The 24186-nt window shown below is 33.4% G+C and overlaps 1 protein-coding gene across 2 annotated transcripts in view; it reads right to left on the reverse strand.

Annotated features, from left to right (window-relative positions):
* Positions 1–290: 290 nt before the first annotated feature.
* Positions 291–24186, reverse strand: part of CIP2A (cellular inhibitor of PP2A) — a 40682-nt gene continuing 16786 nt past the window's right edge. For both annotated transcript variants that reach the window (XM_003893892.3, XM_009199709.4), the window contains exons 9-21: positions 21012–21230; positions 19786–19945; positions 18103–18244; positions 16964–17063; positions 14715–14833; positions 12121–12316; positions 11410–11484; positions 11213–11323; positions 8667–8863; positions 5833–5946; positions 5100–5182; positions 3698–3837; positions 291–2785 (exon numbers count right to left, since the gene is read on the reverse strand). In XM_003893892.3, coding sequence (XP_003893941.1) covers positions 2615–2785; positions 3698–3837; positions 5100–5182; positions 5833–5946; positions 8667–8863; positions 11213–11323; positions 11410–11484; positions 12121–12316; positions 14715–14833; positions 16964–17063; positions 18103–18244; positions 19786–19945; positions 21012–21230 — 1827 coding nt within the window. In that variant the 3' untranslated portion in view covers positions 291–2614. The remainder of the gene's footprint in view (positions 2786–3697; positions 3838–5099; positions 5183–5832; positions 5947–8666; positions 8864–11212; positions 11324–11409; positions 11485–12120; positions 12317–14714; positions 14834–16963; positions 17064–18102; positions 18245–19785; positions 19946–21011; positions 21231–24186) is intronic.

Here is a 24186-nt window from a genome sequence, read left to right on the forward strand (position 1 = left end):
TGTGCTGCAATAGCAGAGTTGAGTTGTTGTGACAGAAACTATGTCCTATAAAGCCTAAAATATTTACTATCTGCCCCTTTACAGAAAATGTTTGCTAACTCTTGCAAAGGATTAAGTCACAAACAGAACACATGGCTAGTACAATGGTATACATGCCAAAAGCAAAGTTGTAAATATAGTTCATAACTATTTGAAAGGAGGAAAAGAATCAAATTATAGTAAGACTGAGTTTTAGGGAATATAACTTAATAAGTACCTATAACGTATGAATGAATGACCACACGTAGAAGTAGAAATTTAAACATATTTTCATTTAAGTGACAGTCCTAACTCATGACAGAATCTCTCTTTATTCTTAAATAACTAGTCCTTTTAAGTAAATAGACCCAAAGGGATACTGACCTGATAATTTCCTAAGACACAGCATACAGTTTCATTATTTTCCTTTTCTCCTGACATTAAATTAATGAACAATTTAATATAAACTTCAACCAACCAAATTTTATGAGACGTGTCTATTTGTTCAAGTGGCAAGTGTAAATAGTAAAAGAAACTGTGTTAATGTATACTTTGGAGACAAACTCTCCCCAGCAAAATTTTAAGAGGATGTGAGTAATCCTGATATAATGATGCACTTCCTAAGTCTTGTTTTTTCCATCAGGAAATGGACATGCATACACACATACAAAACCCTGACTATGGTGGTGGTTCAAATTTGATTAAATTTTTTTTTTAGAAAAAAATATTTACACACACTTTTGCTTTTTAAATGAGGTACAAGGTCCAACAAGAAAACAAAAGTAAGTGATATAATAAAGGCACTCAGAAAAACAATAGAAACAATATGAAAGGTGTTACAAGAGACAGAAAGAGATGAAGGGTGATGATTAGTACTCACTTTCAAAGCTGCAGTATGGACTTTCCTCTTTAGGGAGAGAAGATTAGAAATAAACAGGTTAAAATTACATTAAAAAACGGCTACAATATATATATGGGGTAATTATATAGATCTTTAAGAAAAGGCAAACTGAGTTCTTTAAACACATACTTGTGAGAATGGGATAGATCTGTATTATCTAATAGGATGGTTATCAAAATTACATTTAATAAAATTAAAAATTTAGCTTTTTCAGTTGCACAGGCCACATTTCAAGTGCTCAATGGCCACTTGTAGCCACTGGCTATGGTATCAGACATCACAGAACATTGCCATCACAGAAAATTGTATAGGGCAGCACTAGGCTAGGCTGTCTCAAGATGTCTGAATTGTAAAGATAGATTGATTTTCCCTAGAGTTTTTGGTTCATTCATTCATTTATTTCTTTAACGTTTTGTCCCTTTTATAGAACCTTTTATTCTTCAGTCTTATCTGTCCACTTAAACTTTTTCGTATTTGATTGAAAATGCATGCAATTTCAAAAGAGAAACAGAATGTACCTCCTCTATAGAACAAATAGTAATTTAAAATGTTTTACTCTGTATAATACCTTTTAAAAAATTTCCAGAACTGCACAAATCTAAATTCACTTAAATCAAAAAGCGATATGGTGAAGAAAACACCAACTAAAATTAATGACTGTAATGGTATAGCAATAAAATCAATCAAAATATTGATGTAAAAACTTTTCTTACACAGTAGTTAGAGCATATGATTCAAGTGAAAAGTACAGAAGGACCCTTGTATTTTAAAAAACCATAAAGGTATTTAACCTATGCTTTAAAATTAAATGAACCAATTAAAAACTATTTAAGACAACACATTAAATACAATTCATATCAGAATTAACAGTAAATAATATTTTTCTGAATATGCAGCAAGAGTAGAATCCAAATTATCCTTATGTAAATCAATTATAGATGATCTGGACCACTATGCGACATTTGAAAAAAGAGAAAAAAAAACACTAAATATACCTTACAAAAAACTTCTACAAGTTATTAGATTTTTTATGAGACAGCTATTGTGTTAAATGTAATCATTTAAATGTAATAGTTTAACACAATAACAGTTTTCTAATTTTTATACATTTTATTACCATTGCATTTTTTTCAAATTTAGAAATTATGCCACATGTTACTGCATTTTAAATGCAGCAATAAAAATTATTTTAAATTCACTAATATTCTCTTCTCTGCTTATTCAGAGAAAAACTTCTCTAGCATTATCATACCTTCTCTCTTTTAACTTTACTTTTTATTTTTACTCCCTCTATATTTTTATTTTGTAATCTTTAGGATTGTTATATCAAGAAAGTTTGGTCTTAAGATCTAAATAATCACAAATGACAATAAATAAGACAGGCAACACAGAATAGAAAGCAACTAAGAAAAAGGAAAGAACCTTAGAAAAATGATAATGAAGGTTAAAAATGATTTTCTAATGTAAGAACCAAAGAAAGCCTTAAGCAATAAAAGCCAGAAACAAAAAGTAAAACTTAAAAATTTAAATTTCTATTCAAACTATCAAATAAAAAACATGCATCAGATCAGGGTCTTTACTAAATTAGATAACTTATTGTTGTGAAGTCACAAATTAACTCCCCTACCCACTCCCTCCAATAGATAAATACATCAAAAATATCATTAGATTACAAATTCCAAAATGCCATAATGTCTATATACTGAGATTCACAGTTTCTGGATTTATTTTTCCACCACTTAAACTGTGGATCATTGCTATCATGTGGGAGTGTTTGTTCAATTCCTCTTGCTGAAGTTTCACCAAGGACTCTTTCTCTTCCAAACGACCTTCTAATTGTGCCTTTTGAACCTCTAGGGAGGAAGCCTAAGGAATTGGGGTTGGGGGAGGAGGAATAATTGAGAAGAAAAATAACTTTAATATTTTCTCTATACACATACTTTAAGATGCTTTTATTTTTTTATTTGTACAACCATTTCAAGAAATACTATAAATATTATACTTCAGTTAATTCAATTATATGGTAGTTTAAAACGAAAAATCATTAAACAATATAATACAAATTGAGAACACTTTCAACTTAAGTTAATGCCAGCAGCTGAAATTTTGCAGAAAATACTACACACTACATATTAAAATTACTAATAAGATAATTACATTAAAGCAGAACCAGAAAAACTGTAAATGTGATACTAAATTTTATGCCTCTTCCGTTACTCAGTAGTAGTAGTAGATCAGTCTTTCAATCCTAGTCTGTTCTCATCTTTCTGGTAGTAAACAGGCCAGAAAGTACAATTCATAGCTACCACTCAAGCTATGCAACCATGGTAATATAGAAAGAACCCTGGACTCAGATTCAGAATATATATCTGCTGATTCACATATTAGCTGTGTGACTTTAGTAAGTAACCTCAGACTCAGTTTCTTCAGTTCTAAGTTGAAAATATTTATTAATATTAGCATATTATATAATATTTGTTAAAGTGAAAATTATACAGCTACCTATGTATGACATCAAGTACTGGTAACCCCTTTCTGTATTCTTTGCACACTTGAAAATAGTAAGTGCTGACACAAAGTATCTGTTTAATAACTGCTTAACTATTTTAGAAAATACATTATGAAAACCTCATAACAAATGATACTCAAGCTGCTTTGAGATCCTAATATCTTCTAAAAAATTTGCTGAAGAAACAGTACATTTATTTATCCATATTTACCCTTTTCACAACAGACTTTTTCATTTTACTGCAAACGAGAAATGGAACAGATTCTTACCTTAATGCTCAGCTCTTTTCTTATCTGTTCTGTTCTGCTTAATTCTTTTCTAAGGATATCAATGGTTTCTTCCTTATCTTCCCTTTCCTTTTGTAAGGTTTTAATCTTTTCTTCTTGTACTTTTGTTTTCTGATGCAAATCTTAAAAAAAAAAAGTCAAGTATATACTCAGAGGTCTTACACTGACTACTCTGAAATGGTTTAGTAGCTACTATAAGAGCAAAAGAAAAATAACTAGAACAATGAAGAGAAACTTCTTTTTTATGACAGTATTCTATAGAAAATACCAAATCTCTATGTCTTTCTTCCATCCTCTGTTCTAAATATAACATGTATATAGGTGAAGGACAATCCTCAGAGTGTAAGGGTTAGAAAAGGGAGAGCTACAACTATGAAAAATTATATAGGTAGGTGCCTGCACTCTAAGGCAAGTGAGAACAAAAATGTTTTTCTGGATCATTTCAAATATACCATTAAGAAGCTAGTAACTAAAAGTTACCTAATACTGCCACCTGCTGTTATGTTCCTTAAACTTTTTTTTATTTTGAAAAGGGCAATCCATAATCCTAAATTATTTAACGAAGGAACAGAAAACCAAATACTCCAAGTTTTCACTTCTAAGTAGGAACTAAACATTGAGTACACATAGACATAAAGATGGAACTAATATATACTGCAGACTAGAGTTGGCAGGGGGTCGAAAATTACCTATTGCTACCTATTTGGTACTATGCTCTCTACCTGGGTGATGAGATCCATATCCCAAACCTCCATGTCATGCAATATACCCAATGTAACAGACCTGCACACATGCCCCTTGATTCTAAAAGTTGAAATTATAAAAAAACTAAATTAAATTAAATGGGCAATCATCTCTTTCCTCTTTTTCTTTCAGACAGTCCTGCTTTATCACCCAGGTTGGAGTGCAGTGGCATGAACATAGCTCACTGCAGCCTTGATATCCCAGGTTCAAGTGGTTCTCCAACTCACTTTAGCCTCATGAGTAGCTGGAACTACAGGTGCACACTACCACACCTGGCTAGATTTTTGTATTTTTTTGTAGAGATGGGCTTTCACCATGTTGCTCAGGCTGGTCTCAAACTCCTGAGCTCAAGAAATCTACCCATCTCCGTCTTCCAAAGTGATGGGATTACAGAAGTGAGACACTGTGCCTGGCCAATTTCTTATAGTTCCTAAATTTAAAAAATGTACTGCTTTTTCAGCTTTATCAAACTGAACTGCTTTTGTGAAACATTATGTCAAGAAAAGGGAAGCCATTTCAAATGTGATTTAAGGTTTAAAACAATAAGGGAAGTAGAAAATAAAAAAGCAAACAAAACCACTCATGCTTCCAAAACAAATACATTAAAAATAGACAATGTATTAAATAAGAAGCCACTTACTTGCTAGCTTATGTTCTCTGTCTACTAGCTGATTCTGTACTTCTTTTCTCTGTTCTTCTTTCTCTATTAATTGGGCAATACTTCTGAAGTTATAAAAAAAATGGAAGAAAACATTAATGAACCATATGCCATTTGTAACTTTTTTCGCCTAACAAGCACTTTGGGAGGCCAAGGTGGGCGGATCACAAGGTCAGGAGATCGAGACCATCCTGGCTAACACGGTGAAAACCCATCTCTAATAAAAATACAAAAAAAAAAAAAAAAAAAAAAAAAGGAAGGTCTCGCTCTGTCACCCAGGCTGGAGTGCAGTGGCATGATCTTGTGCTCATTGCAACCTCTGCCTCCCAGGTTCAAGTTATTCTCCTGCCTCAGCCTCCTGGGTAGCTGAGATTACAGGCACCCACCACAACACCCAGCTAATTTTTGTATTTTCAGTAGAGACAGAGTTTCACCATGTTGGCCAGGCTGGTCTCAAACTCCTGACCTCATGTGCTTCACCCACCTCAGCCTCCCAAAGAGCTGGGACTATAGGCGTGAGCCATCACGCTCGGCATTTAAAACAAAATTTCTAAGAACAGCAATTGCCTGTGAATTCCACCAAATATATATCTTATATCTAAAATAAGTGATAATTATATTAATTTTATCAATAAAAAACAATGTTCTATATAAAGAGAATCATTTTGGTTTTGAAAAATCCCACGTATTCAGAATATAGAACTAGAGATTTTACTTTTCATTTTGTTCCTTGAGTGACTCATTCAACTTTTTCACTGTCTCAATGTGTTTATTCAGAGAATCACATGTGATCTGTAAATCTTTATTCTTCTTTTCAGTACTTTCATTTCTGAAAAGACAAGAAAATGAGTTGGCATCATTATGGAGGAAAACATGAAGGAGAAAAGAAACTCAATAGTGTTTTCTTTACTATCTCTTCTAACCAAATTGCATATGCTAGAAGAGAAGGAATGTTATGAACAAGCAGGACATAAACAGAATTTGATCAACTCTAAAAGGCAGTAAATACATGTTTTGGTTGACAGATGTAGTAAAAATTACTATGAGATAGAAATGTGTGGGGCATTAATCTCATATTTATGGATATAAAGCCTTATTTTACAGATGATATTGCATTACATAATTTGCTATAAATAAGTTTAGGGTTCTACATTTGTCTCTTTAAAACCCTGCATCTAATAGTCCTATTTATTTTATCTGCAAAGTAAACACAGAAAAAAATCCTTTCTAAAGTGATACTTTGATACTCAACTACCATAAGCATAAAATGTCCTTTTTATTTCACTAAGTACAAAGATTTTAAAAAAGCAACCCAAAAACCAAACCAAAACAAACAAAAGAAAACCAGTAGCCAAATTTGGCTAGCAGTTTTTGTATCTAATCCATATAGAAATTTCAACAATCTGAGTTTGAGTACCTTTAGACAGTCCTGACCATTACAAATGACCTTTTCCCCAGCCAGCTTCATTTACATGTTATCCATTTGTCCATTCAAGGAATTTCACCTTCTGGCCCCTAAATCACTAGCGGGAACATAAGCAGGTCTTAGAAACCACATATTTTTCTTGGACCCTGCCTATCTCTTAGGTTCTCTATGTGAGACATAGCAGGGACCCCCTTTTTAGGAGGTCTGAGGACCTCAAGCTGGAAAATAAAGGAAAATCCTGAGTTCATTCAAGGGAAATTCCAGGGACCTAGCTAGTCCTAGAAGTAAATAAGTAACTTGTTAAACAGGAAGGTAATAGTAGCCTAAATCAATAGTTAACAATCTTAAGAGTACCAGAGAGACTTGATTCTTTATAGAACTTGAAGAAAACAACTTAACACATGTCCCTGAGTTGTATTTCAGAGACCCGGCCCTCACTGAGGAACCCCACTGACCAGTTCCATTGACAAGTAGACCTCAGATAGGGGGGAAATTAAGGCTGAATTTTAACAACTGTTCTTTGTTCTAAGTTTCTTTCTCATGGTCTTGAACGAAGTCACCCTCCCTAGCTAGTTCACATTTTTCTACTGACCCTAAATTTTTAAACAAGGCTGCTCTTCCTTAACCAATTGCAAATCGAAAAATCTTTGGGTCTACCCATTACGTGTAAGTCCCTGCTCCACAATATCTTCTCCTTTAAACTGAAACCAATGTGTAACCTTTATTGATTTATGATTTTTGCCTGTAACTTCCACTTTCCTGAAATTTACTCCTGCCTTTAAAAATCCTTGCCTGCAAGCTACTGGGGGACGGTCAAGATTTGAGCATTTGGCTGCCTGGTCCTCCTTGCTTGGCACCCTGCAATAAAAGCCTTTTGTTCTATCACTGCAAACCTTGGTGCAGACACCTGGTTTTACTGTATTGAGCAAACGGACCCCATTTCAGTTCTATAACATATTTTCTTCACTGCTGAAGTTCTCAACCTGGCTTATTGCTAATACCACACTTTATCAGTGGTGCCTCAAACAATCAGACTTCGTAAAAAGTTGCTAGGGAAAATATCCTGCTAAAAAATTACTTCGTCATCATTTTCTAGATACTATTCATTTCTCACCCTTCATTATTATTGATGGGCAAATAAGCATATGTACCACGCCAAGCTAAAAATTTCTGTATCTCTGTATTAACAGCATAGAACGACCTTAAAATATAAAGTAATAAACAAGTTCCCCCAGAGTGCTTTTACTTTTATTGGTTGGTAGAAAATACATAATTGTTCCTGGTCTTCCCTGTAATTCAGAAGTTTTACAACTGGTGTAAAAAGGTAAGAGTTTATAAGGGAGGGAAAACCAATCACACTTTGTTAGTAGGCACACAAATTGGTACAGGCTGAGCAACACTAATCTGAAAATCCAAAATCAGTCTAAAATCAAAAGTACTCCAAAATATTAAACTTTTTGAGTGCTACCATTGTGTTCAAAAAGGATACTCAATCTGTATCACATTTTGGAGGAAAATTTAAAAATATCTATCAAAATATTAAATATACATACCCTTTAACTTAGGAATTCACCTATGCAAACTTATTCTACAGATATAATCACACATGTAAGTAAACTATAATCAATGACATTAAGAGATGAGTTAAACACACCTAGATTTCCATTCTGTTAGGCTGAATGATATGAAATTGCCAATATTCAATTACTTTTGATCTGCAGAAATGACCATTCAACCTAATACTAATTTGACAACTAAGTTTATTTAGAAATTATTAATGAAGTGCCTAACTATGCAGCAAGCACTCCTGCAGGCCCTAGGGATCTGTCAGTGATCAAAACAGACAAACTTGTCCTTGTGGAGCTTATTTCCCAAATGACTGCTGACTGTATGAATACATAAAAGTCAACTGGAAAGACCTGTATTTTGTTTCCAACATTGATACTGAATTTGAGGAAGCAACACTTCATTTCATAATGACTTAAGTTTCTTGCTAATTACTTACCTTATGTGTTATCAGAATATATGAAATGCTTACAAAAGGATTTTCGGGTCTCAGAAAAAAAAATGCTGTTTGTTCATTCTAGATTCTAACCTTACACAGGAGATTTTACTTTATTTACCTCTGAAGAAGTTCCATGTAGGATTTTGTCAGTATTTCATGCTCTTCAGCCACAGACTCTAACTTCCTATTATGTTGAAAGAGATGCTCAATATCACTCTGGGCTCTTTCTGATTCAACTTGCTGTGCCTTCAGCAACACACTAAGCTCTTCATTTTTTTTCTCAACTTCTCTCAACATACTAGCAAGTGTCCGTGCCTTAAAAAAAAAAAAAAAAAAAAGACTTTTCCATCATCTATATCATATGCTCAACACATACCTAGAATTTAAAAGTTTACTAAGTAACTAATAAGCTGGTATCTATTGGGTCATGCAAAGCTGTATTAGTCATATATACTTATGACTTTACTTCTAATAAGTTGGATACTGTTATGATTTTTCATTTAATATATTATCTGATAAAAACAATCTCACTATGATCAAATTAATGGAAATGGATACAACTGCAGCAACATGAAGGTAGCGCTACATACAGTATTCAATTAAAAAGGTATGGTCCTCAGAGGTAGCCATTAACACTAAACTGCTAAGTGTGCACACCATCAGCATTCTCATTTCAGGTGAGAATTAAGAACAAAATCTTAACAACATCACAGATGCTTAATCAAACACTTAAAATTAAGCTAGTATAATCAAGGAATGTAACCTATACCATAACCTGCATGTATTTATTATGTGATATGAAACACTAAAAAAGCAGAAAAGTCACTAGAATAAAAAAACTCGGTTCCCTCGAGCCCTTTGGACTTTATTTTAGAATGCTAAACAAAACCTTAAGCCCTTCTTTGTTTTTATGATTTTGTAAAGAAGCTATATCCAGTTATTTAGTACTATTTTTATAAGAAACTTTTCCAGTAACATGGGTAAAATACTAAACTCTCTAATAAAATACAAGACACGTCCAACAGACAGATAATGTAAGAATGTGCTATGAGAAGAGAAGGAAAAATTACTTTAATATCACTAATGTTCTTTCTTGTAATTTGTGACAAATTCAACATACCAGTTAAGACAAATGAAACCATGTTAAAATAAGAAAAAAAGAAATAAATACGGGGGGAAAAAAAAGAATATCATTATTCTGAAAATACTTAAGAGGCATTTTACCAGTCACTCATTTTGATGCATCTATCAAAAGCCAGGAACACTTTATTATAATTCATTCATTATAAATAATATCAAGTTGTATAGATTCCATTTGTATCTGCTGGTAATTTCATATTGCTGCAGTAAGTTCACTCAAGGTATACATTATATATGTACATAGTAGAATGCCAAATTTACTGAGCATCTATAACGTGCCGAGTGTTATGCTAGGGCCTGGAGCTATAGAAGCAGTCTTTGATACCATGAGTGGTGGGATAAAAGAATTTCCACATGGTTTGAAAAATGTTATTGAGAGATAAGCATAGGTTTGATACACAGAGGAAGGATTGTCAAACATATGTGTGGGAAGGAGACCAGACTAGGCTTCTGGGTAATGGGGGTATTTTAACTGAAATCTGAAGGATTATGAGTTAGGCAGAAGAGAGGAAAAGGTGTTCCAGACATGCTAAGTCAAGGAAAGTCGAGGAAATACCAGAATATGTCAAGTTCCAGAAAAAACACAGTAGCCTAACATGGTTGACTGCAAAGAACGCGCAGAAATGAAAGATGTGGATTGAGGACTATGTAGTTAGATTCCTTATACGCCAAACTAAAGAATTTTAATGATATTCGGAAAGCAACAGCAGCTACTGTGAAAGATACTCAGCACAAGAGGGACAGGATCATTTTACTGCCTTAGAGATCCCTGGGGGAGGGGCTAGGTGAAGGGGTAGAACCAAGGAAAGATGACTGGCTGTAGAGTAGCTGAGAAGAGGGTAGAAGACTACAGGTAGGAAGACTAATTGCTCTGCTATGATTCATACAAAAAAATGAAAAGGATTCAGCCTATAACAAATAGTGGTAGAAACAGAGATACGGCAGAAAAGAGTAATATTTAGAAGGTAAAATTAACTGGACATGGTGAATAATTACAGGAGGTAAAAATTGTGTGATTTCCAGGGTTATTTGTAGAACACTAAAAACAGCAGAGGGAATACATAAGAATAATTCTAAAAAGGAGAGGGCGATTAGTTCATTATTGGTTATGTTGAGTTTGTGGTATTTGCTGTATATTTAAATGGAGCAACATAGGTACTTGGTGCTCAGGAAAATGATCTGTGCTTGACATATAAAATTAGGAACATTACTATTTTGGTAACCACTGAAACCACAGAACACAAAACTGAAGGATAAAGGTTTAGAGCAAAATCTTCAGAGTCCCCAATACTTAAAGGTACAACATAAATAATACAGGAAAATAATACTAGATAGGAAAAAAAATCAGATAATGATGTAATCAAAATTAGAGGACAGAATTTCAGGAAGAAGGAAGTAGGCATGTCAAATGCTAAGGAGAATTTAATTCAATTAGAGCAACAAATACACAACTAATATTTTGCATGTTTTACTTCATTTTTAAAATTTTTCTAGAAATCAGATGTGTCTTTATACTCTACACACCTCTGTTTCAGCTTGAGTTCTTTGACAGCGATGCTGAGCAATCAGTCTATCAGCTTGTGCAAGGGCTAGAGCTTTTGTTTCCAAAAGATCTTGTAGCCTGCTTTCTTTGGACTACAAGAAAACATATCATTAATTTTCATTTTAGGAACACATCTATTAAAGTATATTATACATCATTAAAATAAGCTTATACTCACAGCTAATGTGGATAGTTTCATTTCATATACATCCATTATGTCAGATATTCTCACATCACAAATCTGATCCTTTACCTACATTTTAAGAAAGTAAAAAAAAAATCGGAAAATTTTAATAAAATATTTTGACACAATGACAAAATAAGTGCCTACTTCAAAACTAAATCATTAAAACTTAATGATGAGTAACAAAATAAAAACAAATGCTACATCAGAAAGGTCACAAATATTTCTCTTTTCTTTTTTGAGATGGGTCTCACTCTGTCACCCAGGTTGGAGTGAAGTGGTGTGATCGTGGCTCACTGCAACCTCTGCCTCCCGGGTTCAAGTGATTCTCCTGCCTTAGCCTGCCGAGTAGCTGAGACAACAGGCATGCACCACCACGCCTGGCTAATGTTTTGTATTTTTAATAGAGATGGGGTTTCGCCATATTGCCCAGGCTGGTCTTGAACTCCTCAGCTCAGGCAATCTGCCCGCCTCGGCCTCCCAAAATGCTGGGATTACAGGTATAAGCCACCACACTCAGGAAAATGTTGAAATTTTGACTGATTTTTCTTCATTTCCAAATTTTCCAGAATATTGTTATTTTTTATATTAAAAAATAAGTTTTCAATAGTGAAATCTGTACCTAACAGTGTTTAGATACACGTTATAATAGGGGCTGACATGTAGCTAATAAGTACCAGGTTATAATTGCTATTTTTCACTCACCACCATTCCAGACTGAAGTTTCTCTATTAATTCTTCAATATTCAATCCAGGAACACCATCTTTCAAATGAGGAGGAGTTAAACACTTTACTGACGTAGGAAAATTGTGATTTGATGATTGCCAGGGCATTTTTCTGGGTATATGTTCTGTTTCCTGTTGTCTATAGGCATTATTTGCTGCTATACTTTCTCCAAGTCTGAATGGGAGTCAAAGAAAGGAAAACAATATATATGAAAATAGAAAAAAAAGGCAGACTTAGTGTAGAATTAGGGAATCTTTAAGAATGGGTCCTTTTTTTGAATAGATGTCTTCAAATAATCTTGGAGACCATGATGAAATGAAGTCTTCGGAAATATTCCAAATTTTCCAGAGCATCTACTTTTCTGTTTCTAACCCTTTATAATGACAGTTTCACTTCTGGTTTGGAGGCATTGTAAGACTAGTTTATGAGTGTGGATTATCTGTAATAAGTACAAAGTTATTGGTACTGGTCAGAATAATGTTCTTATCATGGGGGATATCACCTGGCCTTTACATCCTTAGTCCTTTACCTTTCTCACTCAGTACATACTTTTCACCAACCTGACTTCCATTCTAGCCCTTTAAAATCCTCTCTTTCTCCTACCCCAGGCCTTCATATGAGCTGTTCCTTTACCTGGAACATGCTTTCTACCACATCTCCACAGGTCTGGCTCCTTCTTATCATCAGGTCTTAGTTCAAATTCACCTCTTCAGAGAGGCATTCATTAATGCCCTATATAATACTATTATTAAGCACCCATCCTCTCCATAGTGAAGTGAAAAAAATATTTTTTTCACTTATCTCTTAACTAAAGTACAAACTGCATGATGGCAGGCACTCAGTCTAATTTACCATAGGCTGGGCATGGTGGCTCACACCTATAATCCCCGCACTTTGGAAGGATCACTTGAGTCTAAGAGTTCGAGACAAGCCTGGGCAACATGGTGAGACCCTACCTCTACAAAAAATAAATACATTAGGCAGGTGTGGTGGCACACGCCTGTGCTCCCAGCTACTCAGGGGGTTAAGTAGGGAGTGTCACTTGAGTCCCAGAGGTCGAAGCTGCAGTAAGTCATGATCACACCACTGCACCCCAGGCTGGGTGACAGAGTGAGACCCTGTCTCGAAAACAAACAAGTAAATACACACACAAAAAAATCATACCTACCAATGCATCCATAATATACATTCAGCTTATTAAACTGCCCAAGATAATGTCAAATAAGGGCACTAAGTAGCAAGCATAAAATGGACACCTGAGATAATGCTCAAAGAGAAAGTTATATACAACACAAATAGGATAGGGAATGCCAAGACACAGTGAAAATGGTGGGAAGGCCTCACATACAGAGGCAGAAGATAAGACTCCCATGTTCAGTGAGGCTGCAAATTTCCCCTTTGAAGCTTCTGAAGTTTTGTTTCATGTCAGATTACCAGTTTATGCAAGTAGGCCATCACAAAATAGAGCAGCTTTATAGACCACTTTTAACTTGTAACTTGAAAAGCTTCCTATGTATTTTTGTTGTTGCTGTTAAAAAAATTTATTATAAAATTAAGGGAATTTTGGTTACATGTTCTCTAGGTCTTACATCCCATACTTTAACTCTTAAGGTATGATGACCTAAATTGCTAATTCTAAAAAGTGGAATTGCTAAATCAGTGAATAGCATATAGCATGGACCAGCACACTTTTTCTTATAGGTCAACAGTAAGTATTTTAGACTCAAGAGCCTACTTGGTCTCCGTTACAATTACTCAATTCTGCTTTTATAGAGTGAAAGCAACATAGAGTATAAAAATGAGTGAGTGTGGCCATATTCTAATAAAACTATTTACAAAAACAGGTGCCTGCCCACTGGCCAGTTTGCTGACCCTGGTATATAGGGAATATCTTACCTGTTTATCAACTGCTTCAAATTATTCAAACCATTTTTACAAATTTGTATGTATAAATGACTTAAAAAAAGTTTTTAAACCAGACTCCTAATAGACATTTAGTTCAGAGAGACCTGAAACCTGAATTTTTTTCCAACATAATTGCAAATACTCTTATTGCTTGAAATTAACTAGTAGAAAATTTTGCCTGGTAGTCATTTTTCAACTTTCTGATAAATGCTCAGATTTTTTTCTTTAGGAACTCTCCTATTCTCCTATCCCAAGTAACTTTTAGTCCACATCGTTCTCACTGATGACCCAGGACTGGTCAATGACTAATGCTTAGACCTTTTCCTTAAACAGTTGGGAAGGAAAAGCTCTTTCTATGGAGGAACTAAACTGGGAGGATGTAAGCTTAGTGTCCAGAAGTTATCATTAAAAATAAGTGGCTAGAGACATAGAGGGACAGTACCTGAAAAACATTTAACTGCCTGGATCTAGCTTTTCCCTGAGTGAGTATACATCTGAACTTCTCATTTCTAAGAATCAAACATTTTTAGAAATCATTTGAAAAATTACTATTACAATGAAATCTTTAATTCACTAATTTGCTTGTCTATCTACACTGAGGACTAAAGAAACATAGCAGGGTATTCCAACACCACAAGAGATAACAATGCAAATGATTACAACTCACACTAAAGCAGGAAAATCTGGCAGTGGAGCAGCTTCCAATAATATTCTCAGCCCAGACTGTACTTGTTCTCTATTATCTGACGTTAAAGCAAAAGCCAAAGGAGTAATCAAACGTGGGTCCTAAATAAATCAGACACCAAAAAAGAAGCAGCAGAAAGAATAAACGATGTCAGCTCTTTTAGATATGAGGTGAGTAAATATATCTGAATCTTAATTCTAGGCAAATTCTAAAATGTTTCTAATGTTTGAATATATTACAGTCTATATTATAATATAGTTTGAATATATTATACCTTGTTAAAGCTGTTTACATTGCCATGTAATCGATACGAACACTAGTTTAAAAAAAACCTGGCAAAGGTTTTGAATGCTTTCAAATGTGCCTATAAAAATTATAACTTACATATTTTCATGGATTAAAAAACCGACAACTGACTGATGTGTAGAATTAATGTTTTTCCCAAGCTATCATTTAAAAGAAAAAAATGGCCAATCACTTCCAAATTAAGGCCATAAAATAAAAAGTAAAATTCAAATTAAATTAGAACATTTAAATTTAAAGAACAAAAAAATACTTACTTCAATCATTCATGTCAGTAAATATTTTACATTAGTATTGTAAGTCCCAAGTCATCAACATATATCTAAAATGTCTGCGACCAGAAGTGTTTCAAATTTCTGATTTTTTTCAGATTTTAGAATATTTATATATACTTACTGGTTGGGCATCCCTAATTCAAAAATCCAAAATGCTTCAGTGAGCATTTCCTTTGAGTATCACCTTTGAGCCTCATTTTGGTACTTAAAACATTTTGTTTTTTGGAGCATTTCAGATTTTCAAATTAGGGATGCTCAACCTGTATTATGAAAAACATATCTTAAATAATGGACAAAACATCAGTTTGAGTCCTTTAAAAAATACATTGAGATATTGGTGAAGAAAATATTAAAATATAAATCCCTTATAATTAAAATGTTGAGTACCTTGTAGGTACTTGAGCATAATCTAATGTCATAGAACTGTGATAAGAACAGAGCTTTATCTCCAAAACCCTCAGTGGTAAGCCTCATTATTTCCAGTTCGTAGTCGAGGAAATTGAAGTTGAGAGAGGTGAAATAACTTACTCAAATCTGTACTAAGAACTAGTAGAGTCAACATTTGAACTCAGTCCTTTAAACATGTTCTCAAAACATACCAGTGGTCCCTGCCTAAGGTTTCAGTTTTGGCTTCTACACTGTCTACATAGTCACTAGAGCCATCTCTGTTAAGCTACTATAGTAACTTAATTCACACATTTTTATTAAACATCTGTTGTAAAGGTAGGTGCTGTAGATATCAAGGTAGATATTATTACACAAAGTTTTTAAGAGGCCAATGTTTTGGACTAGTCTCCTACACTATGCTTTAACAGACCAGACCAAACCAGAAAGGAGTCACTTGGATGAGTGCCATGTAATCAAACTGCACTTTGAAATGGGCCAGTTTTCCCCAAAACCAGGAGACTTCAGTCAACCTGAGTCAGTGTAATAAGGAACCCCCCTTTATTATAATTCTATAAGAAAAGTAACTTTGGAATGACCAATCTGCTTTCAGTTCCCTATTTGTGCTTTCTTCAGCCTTTTTTGGGTCTATAAAGTCAACTTTCTCTGCTTAGCCCAGGGGAATGATTCATTCTATTTTATAGAATGAGGCTGCCAAATTCTAGAATCACAAATAAAAGTCAGTTAGAACTTTGAACTAAATTTGTTGTACTTTGTCTTTTGATAACATCTAGAGATCTTATTCAGCTACTATCATCATTGAAATTCGTGACTTAGCTATTTTCTGCACAGCCCTTCTAATTATCACAATCAAGTCCTTTTCTTCCAACTGTCTCCCTATCCCCTTAATACCCTACATCAACCCTAACCAAAAACAAAAACCCTAAAACAAATACCACTCTTCCTCCAACGCCAACAGAAACAAATGAAGAAATGTACAACACAAGAAAGGAAAAGGCTGAGGAAGCAGCACTATTGTGAACACTCTGTACATTGGTGTCATGAGCACGTATGTTCAATTCCTGTGAAAGTATATAAAATAACTGTGCAATGAGACTATTATAACTGCTTAAAACAACAACTTTAAACATTCTTCTCAATGTCAATTCAGAGAGTTATCTTCTAAAGATTAAGAACATTAAAACAGAAACTTATATTAGGACCATTTTTGTATGAATAAACTTCAATGTTTGAAGAGTTTAAACTCACCTGAAGGATTTTGTAGAAGCTTACTTCCATACCAGGAACCAAAGGTTTAAGTTTGTTAATCAAATCAAGAGTTTTCAAAATTACATCAGCAGCAAGTTTGCTTTAAAGATAAGTCATATTTAAATTAGATAATTGAAAAATTTCTTAAAGCTTGTTTCTGTCCAAAATTCTAAAGAAAATGAAATATCCAACACTTTTGTTTTTAAAATTCAAGATGATAAAGTCTTGTATCTATTGAGAAGTAAAAATCTCAAAGCAATCAACATTCTTATAACTCAAGACCCAAAGAGAGCAAACTGGCACTAATAGCCTTAGTTTAGACAGTGTTTCCTTTACTACCAACATGCTTCAACTTTCTGTTTCAAGTAAGTAGTAGTTTTGAAATACAGTCCATTTAATTCTTAGCTTTGTTACTAGAGTATCAACAATAGATGGTAACCTTAGGCAATATAGAATATCTAATATGTAATGAATGAATTATACTAGGTCATGTTCTGAGTTTTGTACCTGAAAGGAGTATACAAATATAAAAAAAGATAATTCTTACTCTAAAGGTGCACAATTAGTGACAATTGTGACATTTGTGGAAACAGAAACAAATCATAGTGTCTAGCACTTAGTAGGTCCTCAATATTTATTAGATGGACTTAATTCATGGGGGGGTATAAAATATCTTATTACCATCAGTGAAAATCCATCATTAACCATAATTCCTGACTTGCTAAGGAAGGAGAATTGTCTGTTATTAAAAAACCTTCAGCAGTGACTGATTTCCTTGTAATAAAAAGACCCTTCTGTTTTTTCATGCTTTTCATTTTAAAAAGTAAAATTATAGCTAATTACTGAGGCAATGTCAAAAAGGAGCTCCAGAAATGTTCAGAACCCTTAGATAATTACAGTAAGTTAAAACAAGACAAAACTAACCTAAACAATAAAAAACAACAAATTTAACATTTCTTCAAAAAGCATACAATCTACAAATTGAATGAATTTACAAAAAATTCATTATGAAAATATGTTTGTTAATCTGTTATACCTTAAGTTATAACCAAAGGATGGTCCTCCAAAAGGATGAGAATCACCACATCTTTTGATTTTTTACTGCCTTGCCATTTTGTCATTAGAGTTCATATACTCACCATAATTCCGAATCTGCAACCTTTGTTCCAAACCCCAGGTCAATCTTGCCATATGTAAACTGTTGTTCTATAAGAGTGGTACACTTGACAGTTGTCAGGATTTTTGCAATGTGCATTTTTAGTGTATCATCTCCACAGAGAGGTAAGTTTTGTTAAGACATACAACAAAAAAATTCTCACTTTATGTGTAAAAGGTAACATTCAGGATGATTTCACACAAATTATATCATTACTGTTGTCCAGTATAATTACTGTTAAATTAGCTCAATGACAGACAAGGAAATTGAAACTCACACAATTTAAATGAGTAGTAAGTGTTAAGAGATGGACTGGCACCAAAAGTTTCTGACTCAATGGTTAAAACAGTGAGGATATCTCTCCATTGGATGTCTGTTTTTTGTTAGCAAGAATCTCAATGGTTCAATAAATATGTATTGAATAAGGGGAAGTTGTTTTGTCATATTTGTATATTATAAATTAATGTAAATAGCAGCTATTTAAAAAGGGCCAAGCTGTGGTCTAATTCAATAAGAAGGCCCCACTTTAATAATTATAAATATCTCTAAGGTCAAGCAATCATGTATCCCTACTGCAGTGGTTTTCAACTTTGGCTGCATGTTAGAATCACCTGGGTAGTTTAAACAATCACAAACAAAAAAGCCAACACGCAAACACACACCACCTAATGATTTCAGGGTTTCACATCACTCCACTTAAATCAGGATCTCTTGAAGTAAGGTTCTGCATCGATTTTCTTTTTTTTTTTTTAACATGTTCTCCAGGTGATTTTACATAGGAAATCAGGGTTGAGAATCACGGCTTTAAAGGAAGAAAATTAAGGAGCAGTACCTTAGAAGAGGATATTAAACAAGGTTGAGTTTGCTCTAGGACAGAGTAGAACATATTCTTGTTGCGCTGAGATACAAGGAAACCTGACTAGATACATTTAAGAGATCTGGTTGAGATACAGTGGCTCTTTACTCATAGTAAAAAAGTATTAATGAAATATTTTAAAATTGGGACTTGGACTTCTTAGCAACTCAGAATTAGTTGGTCTATGAAAAAGTAAACACAAGGAAGACCTAGAAAATCAGTATATAGAATTAGTGAAACTAATTGTTCAAGGTTTCTTTTTAAATGAATGAATTTGTGTTGACATACTTGTCTTTTCTTATAACCATTATTAAAGCAATCATGAAGGCTTTATTTTGAAAACATAAGGTAAAACAACTGAGCTAAAATCATGACAACTCTATCAGTATTTCTTTATCCACGAATACACATCACTAAAAAAATGGCACTACTAATCGTCCAGGGGAAATAATTAGCATTAGGCAGAAAACAGTAACAAGGAGTAACAGAATAGTTATTTTAAAATTTACCACCAAATGTCAAATTGTGATATAAATGTTAAAATAAAGCTTCAACAGCATTTTAAAAAATATACCTTAGCTTAAAAGTTTCACACAGAAAAATAAGGAAAAAAAATCATGGATCTTTTTCAGACTCATTGAGAATTTTTTCTACAGTTCAAATTTTAGTTCAATAATTCTAGATAAATAGCATAAAGTGACAAATTACAGTGACAAAGTGACAAATAAAGACAAAATGCAGTGAATGCAATACTAGAAAAAAAAGAATGGTTAGTTATATAGTTTTCATGTTGATGACAGTAAAGGATATTTAACAAAACTTCAATGGCCTTGGCAATCCTTTCACATTTTTTTCTTATTAAAGCCTCATCCAGATTTTGTTCTGTGAACTGAAGTTGATCAAGGATTGTAGGCAGCAGAAGGGTGACAAAACGATCAGCTGAGGAACAGTTAGCAGCATCTATGACATCCTGGAGAATTATCCATCACAAATGATTAAAAACAAAAATGGAATATACAATACAGAAATAGTCATCATTGAACTCTAACACTCTCTTTAAATTTTTTATATTTCCTTCAATATGCCATTGACTTAAGTCTCTTGTGAATAAATTTTTATTTAAAATTTATACTTTTATTCAGTTTTGAGGGCTATGGCTTTTTTCTCAAATTAGTAAGGTTTTACAAATAAGACCTTCTTAAACAGACTTTGTGATTTAAAAATTATTCTAAACTAAAAGTATTTACTGAAAACAAATATCCTGAATCTGCTAAAATTATAATAATTACATAATAGACACTGGTCTTAATAGTTTATAACCACAAATAATTTCCATCAAGATCCTCAAAGGGCTTTTTAAATGTTAAAACTGATTGTTAAATAATCAAGACCAAGATAAAATAGAAAATTTTGTGCATAACTCTTAATGAACATATTTAATCACTTCATACACATATTTGTATATAAGATCCAGTTATGCAAAGGGAAATACTTTCAGGAGATATTGGGTTAGAGAGAATGGACTTATAAACACGGAGAATAGTAGAGAATACTAAATTGCCCAGATAGTAAGATCTACCAGAATGTGGAGTTTTGTCTGTATCTTAAGTGCCTAGCACATTATCTGGCATGCTCTACTCCATATCACTGACTGAATCCAATATGCCTCTATTATCCATTCAATGGCCTAATAAATAATAATAATAATAATAATCCATGCAATGGCATCTATTGCAATAGAGAGACAATGCAACTATTCAAAGTAGTCATGCAACAAATTATATAAATCTTTTTAATATCTTTACTTATTACACTGAAATGAGCACTATATATACATAAACTATTCAGTGAAAAAAAGAAAACACGAATATATATGACTGGTAGAAAAAAACTTAGCATGTCTAGTATGACTGTTAGTAATTGAGATGTTTTCCTCAAGTGTATGAACTGGAAGTTTACTAAGAATGTTTTTGAAGACAAATTGTTAATTGAGAGTCACAAAAGTAGAAAAGTCAATCTGTCAGTCATCCTATTACCTCAAATATTTCCTTGAACAACTCCAGTGCTAAAACAGAACAGTTTTCTGATCCGTCCAAAGGCTGGCTTAACCAGCGCAGTAAAGCCACAGTAGGTTCTAAACATTTAGTATGGCTTCCCAGAGTGGCGCTGCCAGGTGGAGACTGTTCAAACATCATCTGAGTGAGCACATGGCGCAGCTGAGTCACTGAACAGAAGGCAAGAAGTAATTCTAAAACCTGTGCAATATAAAGTCTTCATTAAACATCAATTTCATTGGACTTTAATATACAAAGCAAGTGTATGATGAAGCTGAAAATGCTACATATTTTAAAGAAAATACTCTAAAACAAAACTTAAAAGTTTTTTCTTTCAATATTATTTTTCAAATGTGTGAATAGATTCCAGAAGGTTACAAAATGAACTTATTAATGGTGCTTACTCCTGATAAGCAGGACTGTGAGAACCTCAGAGGAAAGGTCAACTTCAACTAATGTTAAACTCCTCCCACTCCTTCCATAGTACTTAAATTATTTTTAAACACAAACCTGTTTTGCTTATACATGACCAAATAAACCCTAAAAAATAAAATTAGAATTAAAAATACTTGTTATAATCCTAAAATTCAATAACTGCTATAAAGGATACTGTAGCACAGAATATAAAAACTTCAGGATGGTTATTTCCACACTGCATGCTGTTGGCATTACGATCCTTAGCTCTCCTACTGTACCCCATTTTTCCTCTACTTTATAAACTGGGCCTTATACCATAACATCCACCATCAACCTGTTTATTAGATGTTAAGATAAATTACACTTCATTTCACATACTACCAACCTATCACTAAAAAAAAAATTTTTTTGTTAAGATCTCCTTGCCTCTCTACTTATTTCCAGACTTTTAAAAAGTCTGTTTCTTACAAATGATATATAATTGGGATTTGTGTTTTAATCAACTTGATAGTATCTGAATTTAAGAGAATCCAGTCCATTAGCATTTACTGTAACAAATGATAATCTTTAATAAATATAAACTGTAGTACAGTCATGTGTCACTTAGTGATGCATATGTTGCTTAATGCATCATTCATTTTGTTGTGTGAACATGAGTGTACTTATACAAACCTAGATGGTAGAGTCTACTACGCCCCTTTATTGCCCAGGGGCTACAAACCTGTAAAGAATATTACTGTACTAAATACTGCAGGCAACTATAACACAATTGTAAGTACTTGTGTATCTAAACATAGAAAAATACAGTATAAAAGATTAAAAACGGTACACCTATATAGGATACTTGCAGGACTGGAAGTTGCTCTGGGTGAGTTAATGACTGAGTAGTGAGTGAATGTAAAGGCCTAGCACATTACTGTATATTGCTGTAGACTTCATAAAGACTGTATGCTTAAGTCACACAATTTTTTAAAATTTCTCTAATAAATTAACCTTAGCTTACCATAACTTTTTAACTTTATAAGCGTGTCCATTTATAAAGTTTTTGACTCTTTTGTAGTAAGAGAAACACACTGTACGGCTATATAAAAATACTTTATTTACATCTGTATTCTACCAGTTGTTTTTCTATTTTTAAAATGTTGGTTTTTTCTTTTAAAACTTTTTTTGTTAAAAACAAAGACACAAACACATACATCAGCCCAGGTCTACACAGGCCCAGGGTAATCAATACCACTTCCACCTCCACATATTGTCCCACTGGAAGGTCTTCAGGGGCAATAACACACAGAGAGTTGTCATCTCTAATAACAACAATACCTTCTTCGAGAATAGCTCCTGAAAGACCTGCCTGGCTGTTTTACAGTTAACTTTTTATAAGTAGAAGCACACTCTAAAATAACAAAGAATAAGTGGTAACACCCTTATCAAAATACTATGTACTGTACACAATCTTAGTATGTGCTATACTTTTATACAGCTGGCAGTTCAGTAGGTTTGTTTACACCAGCATCACCACAAAGACACGTAATGCATTGCACCACCATGTTAGAATGCCCATAATGTCATAGACAATAAGAAGTCTTTGTCTGTCATTGACTAAAAACGTCATTACATAATGTATATTTATTTTTGAATAGGCAATACATTCACCTGGTTCAAAAGACAAACCCTGTAGGCAAGTAATGTTACCAATTGTTTGTGTATCTTACCAGATGTCTGTTATAAACATACAAGCAGATAGCTTTCCATATACACTAGTTTTCTTTTAATGTACACATATAAAAGTAAAAAAACTAATTACTAGTGCAGAGTTAGATGACTTTCCCAAAATGAACATATTCCCCTGTTGATGGCATTTGGGTTATCATTGTTACCTATTAGGAGCAGTACTACATTTTGCACACATGTATACAATTCTTTGTGATAAATACCTGTAAGTGAGATTTCTGGGTCATAGTTTATACATATGCCCAGTATTAATAGATACCAGTTTTCATAATTGGTTGTACCATGAGTACTAAATGAGAGTTATGGTATGTTTGCTATTTTCCTTATTTTTCATTTTAATCAACTGGTGGGTGTCAGATGGTATCATACTACCGTTTAAATCTGCATTTCCCTGAAGATTGATAAAGTGGTACAATCACTTCATGTTTATTGACCAATTCAACTTTTTTGCTCAAGTATCTGTTGGGCTCTCTGTTTTTTCTGATATATACATACAGCATAGAAAAATAATACATTTTGGATAAGAGTCCTTTGTTACATATATGCATTGTAGTTATCTATTCCCATTCTTTGACTTTTCATTCTTTTATTAGTGGTCTCTTCATGAATAGAAACTTAATTTTAATGTAGCCCAACTTACAGACTTTTCTACTGCATAGTTAGTGCTTTTGTTTCCCGTTTAAGAAAATCATTGTCTACCCCAAGGCCATGACGATACTCTGTTAGGTGATTCTTCTAAAACCTTCATTATTTTTACTTTTCACATTTAAATCTACAACCTGTCTTATACTGATTTTTGCATTTGGTATGAGGTAGGGGGTCAAGATTCAGTTTTTCCCCATATGTATATTCAATTGACCCAGTGTCATTTATTGAAATGACCATACTTTCAAGACTCTACTGTTGTCAATCAGGAGACCATATGCTATGAGTTTGGTTCTGCTCCATTCTGTCCCACTGGGCTATCATTATGACAAAATATTGCACTGTCTTTAGACTAATCCCCTAA

This window comes from Papio anubis, chromosome 2 (genome assembly GCF_008728515.1).
Source record: "Papio anubis isolate 15944 chromosome 2, Panubis1.0, whole genome shotgun sequence".
Taxonomy (NCBI): Eukaryota; Metazoa; Chordata; class Mammalia; order Primates; family Cercopithecidae; genus Papio; species Papio anubis.